The 11,734-nt window shown below is 53.2% G+C and overlaps 1 protein-coding gene across 1 annotated transcript; it reads right to left on the bottom strand.

Moving 5' to 3' along the window:
- Positions 1-598: 598 nt before the first annotated feature.
- EIF4E1B (eukaryotic translation initiation factor 4E family member 1B) lies at positions 599-3,793 on the bottom strand. Its single transcript, XM_037992760.2, has 7 exons — positions 3,779-3,793; positions 3,313-3,512; positions 2,842-2,937; positions 2,130-2,193; positions 1,334-1,447; positions 1,061-1,200; positions 599-713 (listed from the first exon to the last, which is right to left on the bottom strand). Exons 1-7 carry the CDS (start codon positions 3,791-3,793, stop codon positions 599-601), a joined length of 744 nt encoding a protein of 247 aa, XP_037848688.1.
- Positions 3,794-11,734: the final 7,941 nt, after the last annotated feature.

Consider the following 11,734-nt stretch of genomic DNA (forward strand, 5'->3'; position numbering starts at 1 on the left):
ATCCACTTCTACCAGAACCTTGGTGAGGTCTAGCCCAGCATCCCCCCACCTCCACTTCAGTCTGGTCCTGAGGCAGGCAAGGCCCAGACAGCCTGGCCACAGCTAGTGAGAAGGGGAGCGGCCTTGCAAGGCTCTCTCAGTCCTCAGCAACCCACATATCCCTCTGTACAAATGATGGCGTTCACCCTCCAGAGTGTCTGTGCCCTTGAGCCCCCCACCCATGGGAGAGTCTGTCTCTCAGGTCACCTCGCCCCCTTCTTGGGTAGAAACAGAGTAAACACTGGACTATGGGCTTCTCCACCTACCATAGAGCTCTCCTTGCCCCCCATGACTCACCCCACCCCCGGGAGTTTCCTACACCCCGCTGCTGTCCTGTAGCCCCGGGACAAGCTAGGTCCTCAGACTGCCACCCCTACCCCCACCTGGCCCCTAGGGCCCAGGCCCCAACTCATGTTAAAGAATGTTTGCATTCCTGTTCACTTGAGGACAGGTAAGAACTAGGCTGTCTGATCCCCAGTCCCACCCCACCCCACCCCCCCAAAGTAATGAGGCTCGGGTGGTGGCTGTCCCATTACATAGAAGGGGTGCCAAGGCCCCCTCACACCACAAACTTGTTCTTGGCTAAGGAGTTGCTCTTGGTGGCTGTGTCTGCGTGGGCCTGGTACCCAATGATGGTCTTCGGGGAGAGGCCCAGGCGCTCTTTGTATACACGCCTGCAGGTGCAGGGGACACAGGAAAAGAGACACAGGTAGTCATCAGAGGGTCCTAGAGGTAACCTAGGCCACCAGACTCCTACCCTCATTCTGGCCACAGCCACACCTGTTGTGTCTTACCCATGTGGAAAAACAAAACATGACCCCCTTAATGCAAAAGGAGAACTGCACTGCCATAATAGAAAGTTAGAAATCTGGACACCAGACGCTTCCAAACAGGTGGGCAAGGCAGAAAGGAGACAGGCTAAGGAGACTTCCAGAGGTCTCCCTTGCAGGCCAAGCCACCTCCACCCACCTTCCCTCTAGAAGAGACCCAGCCCCCACCCCGTGCCAGAGAACCTCCTCACCCAATGTGCAGCACGCCCGCCTGGTTTTCTGCCTCCCTCGTCCACACAGCGATCTTGTCCCCCTTGGTGCGGATGTTGACGACGGCCCCACATACCTCCCTGCTGTGTTCCTCAAAGCTCTCCCCGATCAGACACAGCAGCTGGACCCAAAGTAGGGAGTTGTGAGATCACTGGCTGGGACATAGGGACTGGCCTGCCATCCTTGAGACCACTGCCACCATGAGACCCGCACAGCCCGTCTCTTCCCCTGAGGACCCTCCTCCTCCAACTCACCGTCTCCAGCCACAGCCGGTCCAGCTCAATGTGGCGCTGCTGCTTGGCCAGGCTGACCAGCCAGCGGCCACCCCGCTTATTCCTGCTGTCCTCCCACATGGGCTCGATGCCATCCTGCAAGGCAGATGGCAAGTCAACTGCCTCCCTGTGTTCAAAGGGAAGTGGGGACCCACCTACCATCCCAGTCTTATCCACTCTCTGCTGAGGCCCTAAGTAGGCCAGATTCTCTTATCCTCCTTCCCTCCATGCAAGCAGGTTCCACCCCCAGCAACTCAGCCCCCGGACAGACAGCACTGGTCACCTTGTATAGTGTTGTATATGTGCATGTCTCCTTTACTGAGTTCCTAGAGACGAGCATTCAAATGGGGGTGGATTATGGAAGCCTCAGGGAGCAGACCCCAGTGCAGGCAAGGGGGACATCCCGGGCTTGGCTGCATGGTTCCCAGGCAGGGCAGAAGTCACCTGGGGAGATCTCTAAATGTCAGCCCTCCAGGGATAGGTGTGGCATCAGTGAGTGTCCTCAAGCAATTCTGATGCCCTTCCCTAGTTAAGGAGCCAGGCCAGAAATCTCTCTCCCTCCCTCTTCCCCTTCCTGCCTCTTAAGGTCCTCCAAGGTGCGACTTGGGCCTGACCTACTCAGTATGGGCTCCTGTAAAGCGTTTCCTCCAGTCAGAAACTGCAACTGTGCTGAGAGGTGGCCCGTAGCTCCCCACCCCCACCCCTCTGAAGGATTAATGCAGTGGAAGCCGGGAGGGATCAACCCCTTGTCCCTTTGCGGGAGGGAAAGGGAGCTTACCTTGAACAGGGCATAGTCACAGCCAGAGGAGAGCTTGCTGGCCAACTGGATGTGACTGTAGAGCCTGGACAGAGCCCCCCGCCCCCCCCCATGCCAAAAGTCAAGGCTTTTTAGGGCCTGGTTCCAACTGGGCTCAGCCCTCTCAACTCCTCATCCGACCCCATGGCCTCCAAGCTTTTGCTTACACTGGCCTGCCACCTGGGATTTCATCCCCCGTTTATCCGAACTCTCAAGACCCACCTTCTCCACGGAGCCTTCCCAGTGAAGTCTGAGCCAACCCCTGGGGAGGGTTTTCAACCCCCTCGTGCGCCCCCCTCCAGCTATAGCTGAGGCCTTCTCGCCCTCCCTAGGGCTTAGTGCAGCCCTTTTCAGAGCCACTCCTGTGAGCACCTGGACACTGGGGCAGCCGAGTCCTCCCCTTGCAGCTGAGACAGGTTGAGAGAGGGGAAGGAACTTGCCCAGGTCACAAAGTCATGGAGTGGCTGAGTCAGGGTCAGCTCCCTGCTCCTCCCGCTCCCCAGGTTCTCTCCCTGAGCCCAGAGAAGGTGGTGGGGTGGGGGGTGGCTGTGCTCTACACCCCCTGGGCAGAACCCACCGAGACCCAGCCCTCACCAAGGCTGAGAGGCCCTAGGGAGGGCTGGCTCAACCCAGAGAGAGGGAGCCCAGAGCTCAGAGACCCCCAACTCTAGCCCCACTGGGGACAGACACTCACGCCCAGAAGCCCTCCACACTGTCCACCTTGGTGACCAGGTGCAGGTTGTCCTGCCAGGCCCGGCTGCGGTCATTCTTGAAGAACCACAGAGCCCACCTGGTGGGGGAAGCGGGAGGTAGCCAGGCGGAAGCAGAGAGCTCCTGAGTCCACCCCCGGGACACGTGGACTGACAGGGAGGACCCTCCCCTTCAAGGGCGAACCGAGAGATGAGATTTGGGGCACAGAATTCCGCTCTTAGGTGAAAGAAATCAGTTGTCCTGAAGGGCAGGGGAGGAGTGGGGGTGTTTGACCCACAGTCTCTGAGGGGTTAGGGCTGGAAAGGTCAACAGGGCCCAAGGCTTAGGTCAGCTCTGGCCTTCCACGGATGAAGAGCTAGGGCTGAGAAAGGAGGGGTTGCCCAAGGCCACGCTGCCAGCACAGAGGCTGGCCTGAAAGCAGGGGGCTGTGTTCCACCCGCAGGTTCCTTCCTACCTGTTCTGCAGGGGGTGCAGCTCCAGCTTGACTTCCATGGGGATCCTCATCTGGGCCTTCCCTCTCAGAGACAGCAAAGTCCTGGGAGAGTTTGGAACCTCTTCTCCCATGGGCGTCCTCTCTGCTGCTTTCTCCTCCTTCTCCTTCTCCTTCTCCTCCTCCTCCTCCCACTCTTGGATTCCACCCTTAGCTTCACTCACCTGAGCAAAAAAAAGAGTCAGGATAGGTGAGCTCTGGCCCTGGCTGTCCCTGTGCCCACCCTGCCCGTCCACTGCTCCAGGAGGGGAAGGCAGGGGCACTCACAAGGCCTGCAGTAGCCATGCCCAGCTCAGGCTCCATGGAGGACCCAGCATCTGAAAAGCCCCCAGCTACCAGCTTTTAACCCACCAGCACCTGCCCCGCCCACCTGCAGCAGGGGAGAGGGCGGGGCCATGGTGCATTGGGGTAGAGAGGCCAGCCTGATTACCTCAACAGCAAACATTTAGTGAGTGCCTTCTCCACGCAGGCCTGGGGCTGGGGAAGCAGCTGTGACCAAGCCAACCCAGCCCCACACTGTGGGGGCCAAGACGTGAAGGTAAGGGTCAATATTTGGAGTCTGCCCGAAGGGAAAGCAAGGTCTGCATCCCATAGAGGGTGACCCCAGAATGTGAGGTGGACGGCCCTGCAGATGGCAGAAGCAGAGACACTGACATGGCCGTGGGGCCTCTGGCACCATCCCCGTCCTCGCATCAGAGCAGGTATTCATCTGGTCTCTGGAAGCACCTGAGTTTGTTTGTTTGTCTGTTTGTTTTTAAATAAAATATTTTTTTGACTAGAGATGAAAGGATCTCACCATGTTGCCCAGACTACCCTTGAACTCCTGGGCTCAAGTGATCTCCCATTTCAGCCTCCCAAAGTGCTGGGATTACCGGCATGAGCCACCATACCCAGTGGCATCTGAGTTTTTTAAAAGTTTAATCATCTGCCAACATTTAGATATAGAGGGATTTTAAAGTAAGATTCACATTTTTGGTTTCTCTTGAGAATTTGGAAAGATCCTCCTGGACCTACTGCCTCACAGGCCCCTAGTCCCTTTGGAGACACATGAGGCTCCCTACAGCCCCCACCTTACCTCCTGCCCCACCTGAGTGTTCTCTGCCTGACATGGATGGTGAGGGTCAGGGCCGCAGCCACACAGCCTGGGTTCCAGGCCTGATTCTAGCCTGACTGCAGCCAAGCCTGCGCTTCATCGAGTCAGTTTCCCCATCTGTAAAATGAGACTGTTAATCATACACAACTCAGAAGCTTGTTGAGGGTATTACATGATATAGAACCCATAGAACAAGGCCTGGCTCCTGCTCAACAGAAGTCAGCTGAGGGTTCTCCCAGGCTGGGGAGGGTGGGGACTGGGATAGGGAAGGAAGGCGGGGAAGCTTTGGACACCTTTCTCAGCCTTCTGAATGACCCCTTTTCTGTGGAGGCTGAAGCCTCCCCAGGTCCTTTAAAGTTTTGCATCCTCCCCTTGGGCACTTTTAGGATCCCAGACGTATAAAAGGCCCTACTCCTCCCCGGCTCGTGACCATCTGGAGGCTGAGTATTTGCTCAACCCACATCCTTAAGCCCTCATATGTGCTAGGCACAGGGTTAGGTGCTGCTACCGTGATGAGCAAAAAACAAGCGGGCTCTGCGCTCAGGTTTATGAGATTATGCATCCATCAGACAATCTGTTTCATCACAAACACAACCCACTAAAGGAAAGGGATTCAGGGCTGGGAGAACCTAAAAAGTCCACGATCCAAGCTGGGGCTTCAGAGCAGCAGTTCTCAGGTGTGTACATCAGAATCACCTGCACGGCTCACTCATCACACACTGCTGGGCCCTGTCTCAGAACTTCTGACGCCTTAGTTCTGGGCTTGGGCCTGAGGATGTGTCCGTTTTATTTATTTATTTATATTGTTTTGAGGCAAGGTTTCACTCCAGCTGCCCAGGCGGGAGTGCAGTGGTGGCATCTTGGTTCACTGCCATCTTGACTTCTCGGCTCAGGTGACTCGCCCACCTCAGCCTCCCGAGTACCTGGGACTACAGGCATGCACCACCATGCCCAGCTAGTTTTCGTTGTTGTTGTTGGTTTTGTTTTGTTTTGTAGAGGTAGGGTTTCTCCATGTTGCCCAGGCTCGTCTTGAACGCCTGGACTCAAGCAATCTGCCCACCTTGGCCTCCCAAAGTGCTGGGATTACATGCGTGAGCCAATGCGCCTGGCCCAGGATGTTTGTATTTCTAACAAGTTCCCAGATGCTGCTGGTCAGGGACCCTGTTTTAAGAACCACTGGGTTGGAAGAAGCTCACTGAGAGGTGGTATTTGAGCTGAGACCTAAAGTATGAACAAGAAATAATAGGAAATAATTCACTGGGTCGGGGAGGGCATCTCTGGGAGTGGGAACAGTATGTGCAAATGCCCTGGGGCAAAGGGAATGTGGAATACCAGAGGATGAGAAGACAAGCCAGTGTGGGCGAAGCCAAAGGGGGAAAGAAATGGGTAAGCCTGATCCTAGGAGCAGTGGGGAGCCACTGAGCATTTCGAGTGTGTGCAGACTGGCTGGGGAGGCCATCGGATATGCTTTTCAGCAGGTTCTCTGGATTGCTGTGTGGGAAACAGAACCCTGTGGCTGCAAGAAGATGTAGGGAAACACTGACTAGGATGCTAATGTCGTCGTCCAGGTGACGGATGGGATGGCAGAGAAGATGGAGAGATGATGATAGATTCAAGGGGTATGTAGAAGGAAAACTCAGTGATATTTGGTAGGCCCTGGAGGGGTGAAGCACTATGTCCCACTTATCTATTGCTGCACAATAAACCACCCCAAACTTAGTGGCTTAAAACAATCGTCATCATTTATTATGCTCACAAGCCTGCAATGTGGGACAGCCCAGCTCTCCTCCAAAGGGAGGTCAGCTAGGGTGGCTTACAGGTTGGGGCTGGAGTCATCTGCTCACTCACACGTGGGGCAGCTGATGCCAGCTGTCCGCCAGAGCCTCAGCTGGGGGTGCTGGCCAGGATCGCTCTGCGTGGCTTCTCCATGTGGCTGCTTGGCTCCCTCACGGCGTGGTGGCTGGGTTCCCAGAGCAAGCCTCCCAGGAGACAGGAAGCAGAAGCTGCCAGTTTCTTAAGACCTGGGCCTGAAACCTGGCACCACATCAGACCCACTGTATTCTACTAGAGTCACAGGCCCAGATTCAAGGGAGGGGACATACTGCCACCTCTCCGTGGGAGGAGCATTGAATAAATTTGGACAGAAGGAGCACTGGAGGAGGACCAGGCTGGGAAGAGATCACGAATCTAGATTTTGTTGTTGTTTTTGTTTTGAGATAGGGTCTCACTCGTTGCCCAAGCTGGAGTGTAGTGGCATGATCACAGCTCACTGCAGCCTCAAACTCCTCAGTTCATTCTCCCTTCTCAGCCTTCCGAGGAACTGGGACTATAGATGCACACCACCATGTCTGGCTAATTTTCAATTAAAAAAAAAAAGAGATGGGGTCTCAATATGTGGCCCAGACTAGTCTCAGATCAGCCTGGGAGGGTTCCAGTGATTCTCCTGCCTTTGCTTCCCAAAGTGCTGGGATTACAGGTGTGAGCCATTCTCCTGCCTTTGCTTTCCAAAGTGCTGGGATTACGTGTGTGAGCCACTGTGCCAGCCAGGAATCTAGATCTGATGAAGAAAAAAGAGGGAAGGGCTCTCCCCCAGCACCGGGCATGGTCTTAGCTACCTTACAACTGTGGCCCAGAGCCCGGCATGGAATGGCCCTCTCAGCCACAGCACCCCTTCCACCACCTCGCACAGCTTCCAGCCTGGGGAAGCCGCTGGAATCTTGGATTGAGGTGACTAAGGAGAGACCTTAAGAGCAACCCCCTGGCCCTACAGGCATCCTGGCCTCTCCCTGAGGCCCTCCCAAGTCTGTCTATGGGGCACATCTTTGTGTCGGGATCCAGCAGGGGCTCTTGAATCCCAGCCCTACCATCCTGTTCCTAAAATATCTTGAATCTGCCCATTCCTCTCCCTCCCGACTCCCCTGACCCCAGGGAAGTTGGCTATGACTTTGGCTGCTGCATGAGTCTTTCCTGACACTCCATTTGCTTCTACTCCTGCTTTCCTACAGAAAGTTCTCCAGGTTCCTCGGGGGGATCATTTAAAATATTAATCTGATCACATAACTTCTTTGTTTAAAACCAAGGCCAGGTGTGGTGGCTCACACCTGTAATCCCAGCACTTTGGGAGGCCGAGGCAGGTGGATCACCTGAGGTCAGGAGTTCAAGAGTAGCCTGGCCAACATGGTAAAACGCTGTCTCTACTAAAAATACAAAAAAACAAACAAACAACAAAAACTAGCTGGGCATGGTGACGGGCACCTATAATCCCAGCTACTTGGGAGGCTGAGGCAGAAGAATCGCTTGAATTGGGGAGGTGGAGGTTGTGGTAAGCCAAGATCGCGCCATTGCACTCCAGCCTGGGCAACAAGAGTGAAACTGTATCTTAAAAAAAAAAAAAAAAAAAAAGGCCGGGCGCAGTGGCTCACGCCTGTAATTCCAGCACTTTGGGAGGCCAAGACGGGTGGATCACGAGGTCAGGAGATCGAGACCATCCTGGCTAACACAGTGAAACCCCATCTCTACTAAAAATACAAAAAAATTAGCCGGGCGAGGTGGTGGGCACCTGTAGTCCCAGCTACTCGGGAGGCTGAGACAGGAGAATGGCATGAACCCGGGAGGCGGAGCTTGCAGTGAGCCGAGATCGTGCCACCGCACTCCAGCCTGAGCGTCTGAGCAAGACTCCGTCTCAAAAAAAAAAAAAAAAAAAAAAAAACAACCTCCAGGACACCCAGGATGTGATCCAAAGTCCAGATCCTGGGCTTGCAAAGTTCAGCCTCCCATACCCTGAGCACATGGAGCCTCCAAAAGGCCAGATTTGTTCCTGCCTCAGGGCCTTGGCACTTCCAGTTTTCTCTACAACTTTTTACAGAACTTCTCCTTGTCCTTCTGGGCTTGGCTCAAATGTCACCTTCTCAAAGAGGCCTTCCCTGACTGCTACCCTATCTAGAGAAGAACACTCTCCCCCATGCCCTCGAACTCGTCACCCTGTTCTATTTCTTTCTTAGCGCTTAACACTACTTATTTCATTTATTCATTCAAAAAATGATGACCTACCAATTACTTTGTGCCAGACACCATTTTAGGCTCTGGGAAGCACAGCTGTGAACAAAATGGATGGTTTCTCCTCTTTGCATCAGAAGGCCCTAGGACTCAGCCCTGGCACCTCTTCTCTCTTCTGTCAGTACTTGCTGTTTCATGCCCTTATCCAGTAATGGGCATTGAATGTCATTGAGACAGTGACATGCTTAGCCACCACCAGAAATCCAGAACAGCATATCCAACTGCCTGCCCGACAGCTCCATCTGGGTATCTAACGTGCATCTCAGAGCTACCATGTCCAAAGCTGAATTCCTGACACCTCCTCTGCCCTGCTCCAGACTTGCTCTTCCAACCGTCTTCTCCACCCTTCCAACTGCTCAGCTGAAAACGTTGGAATGGTCCTGGGGCTCTGTCTTTCTCACCTGTTAGCACATGCCATGACCAGTTCTCCCTTCAAAACATCCAGGACCCAACCACTTCTCTTGGTCTCCATTGCCACCATCCCAGCCCAAGTGACAGTCGTGCTGCCTGTGTGATGGTGATGGCCTCTGAACTGGTCCCCAGCTTTCACCCTTGCCCAAGAATAGTCCACTCCCTACTCCCTACACAGCAGCCATTAAAATGAAATCTGGATCACTCCCTCCTCTGCTCACAGCGCAGGAGCCCACAAGGCCCTCATCCCTCCAGCCCTCCTCTCCCTCCCTCTGCTGTGACCATGGTGGTCTTCAGTCATGCAGATCTGCAGATGTGCCAGCCACCTCCTGCCTTAGGACTTCCAGAGGCTGTCCCCTCCCTTCCTAACCTCTCTCAGGGGAGGCGATCCCTGCCCATCATATGTGACTGTTCAACCCCTCAGCCCCAGTGCAGCAATTCCTCTGCTTCTCCTCCCTGACTGCCCCCAGGATTTGTCACCTCCTGACACACCATATATTTTACAGATTTATTTTACTCATCACTTGCCTTCCTCAAAGTCCCCAAGGCCCTTTTATTTTATTTATTTATTTATTTATTTATTTTGAGACGGAGTCTTGCTCTATTGCCCAGGCTGGAGTGCAGTGGCACGATCTCGGCCCACTGTAACCTCCGCCTCCCGGGTTCAAGTGATTCTCCTCCCTCAGCCTCCAAAGTAGCTGGAATTACAGGTGCACATCACCACACCTGGATAACTTTTGTGTTTTTAGTAGAGACAGAGTCATGTTGGCCAGTCTGGTCTTGAACTCCTGACTGTAGGTAATCCACCCATCTTGGCCTCCCAAAGTGCTGGGCTTACAGGCGTGAGCCACCGCGCCCGGCCCCCAAGGCCTCTCTTGTTCACAGCTGTGTCCCCAGGGCCTACAACAGCATCTGGTTGATGGGAAGTACTCGGAAGTCAGAGGGAGCAGGGAGAATTGGTCAATAGATTTAGCAAAGTGAGTGTCGCTGATGATTTTTACAAGAGCAGCACAGTGGAAACGTCTTTTGTGGTTACTAGTTGTGAATTGTCTGCCCATCCTACTAGAATGCTGAGTTCCAGAGGGGCAAGGGCTTCATTGGTCTTATTTGTGCTGCAACTCCTGTTCCTGGAATGATATTGGTACTGGGTAGGCACTCAGGGAAAACTGATTGAAAAGAACAAAGGCCAGTGACTTTCCCTCTCTGGGTCTCAATTTCCTTATCTGTAAAATGGGAATGAAAATGCCTGCTTTGAAGGACTGCTGTGAGGACGTCATGACATAATGGATGGAGTACTTGGCGCTGTGGATGTACTTGTCATTGTAGATGTTCAGTAAATGTCCACCATTCCCCTCCCTGTTCTCAGCTCCCCGTCCTGCCTGCCCTGCAGGACTCTGAGGCTTCTGGACAGCAGAAATGTTGCTAAATGTTTAATCTGCCAGGCGCCACACACACAGTTACAAAGGCACATCTGGATATTTGCAGAACCCAGGTGGGGCTGGGATCCCCAGGATCTGCTTAAGAGAACTCTCTGCTCCAGCTGCTCCAACCAGGATTTTCTCTAAAACCCTTTCCCACCTTTTGTCACATTCCCTTCCCAGAAGCTTCCAGAGTACATTCCTAGGAAGGGGAGAGGAAGAAAAGAACAGAAAGGCCCATTTCCTGGGGAAAGAGAGAAAAAAAACAGTGAGAGGTCCTGAGGACCTGCAGGTTTAGGGACTGGCCACTGGAGGCCCATGAGCCCGAGCTTTGCCACCCCATGCTCTAAAGGGTGGTAGGGGCACGTGGCGGGGGAAAGGATCCATCCTGCTAGAAAGTGGTGACCCAGTATTCGTGCCCCCTTCTTCTGAGGGAAGCACATATGGAACAAGAGAGAAAAATGTAGCAAATGTTAATAATTGGTGAATCTAGCCAGGAACGGCGGCTCATGCCTGTAATCCCAGCACTTTGGGAAGCTGAGGCGGGCAGATCACCTGAGGTCAGGAGTTCAAGACCAGCCTAGCGAACATGGTGAAACACTGTCTCTACTATAAAATACAAAAATTATCCAGGCGTGGTGGCATGTGCCTGTGGTTCCAGCTACTCAGGAGGCTGAGGCAGGAGAATCGCTTGAACCCGGGAGGCGGAGGCTGCAGTGAGCCAAGATCACACTACTGCACTCAGGCCTGGGCAACAGAGTTAGACTCTGTCTCAAAAAAAAAAAAAAGAAAAGAAAAGAAAGAGAAAGAAAGAAAAAGAAAGAAAGAGAAAGAAAGAAAGAGAAAGAAAGAAAGAAAGAAAGAAAGAAAGAAAGAAAGAAAGAAAGAAAGAAAGAAAGAAAGAAAGAAAGAAAGAGAAAGAAAGAAAAGAAAGAGAAAGAAAGAAAAAGACAATTGGCAGGTATTCTTTTTACCCTCCCCTCCCCTCTTCCTGCTGTCTGCACTGACATGATGGCAGGAGCTGCTTCAGCCATCTTGGGCCATTTGGATGAAATTCATGTACTAAGAATGGTACACCAGAAATGTAGGATTCTCGGTTCCTGATAACTGTGAAGTCATCACACCACCTGTGGACTGCCCACCACTGAACTTGTTTAAGTGAAAGAACAAATGCCTGCTTTGCCTAAGCTTCTGTGCTAGCAGCCAAACGAACTTCCTGCCTGACTCAGAATTTAACCTATTTTCTGTTACCTTGACACTGGACTTTCCCACCTGCTAGATCCCTTGCTGGGAATGGTCACCACCACCTGTAAGGTCGTTCTCATCTTTCAAAACCCAGCTTGAATGTCACTTTCTCCTGCAAGCTGTCCCCTGCTGCCCTTTCCCTCTTTGTGCTCACTGCTATTCA

The sequence above is a fragment of the Chlorocebus sabaeus genome, chromosome 23, assembly GCF_047675955.1.
Source record: "Chlorocebus sabaeus isolate Y175 chromosome 23, mChlSab1.0.hap1, whole genome shotgun sequence".
In the NCBI taxonomy this organism is placed as follows: Eukaryota; Metazoa; Chordata; class Mammalia; order Primates; family Cercopithecidae; genus Chlorocebus; species Chlorocebus sabaeus.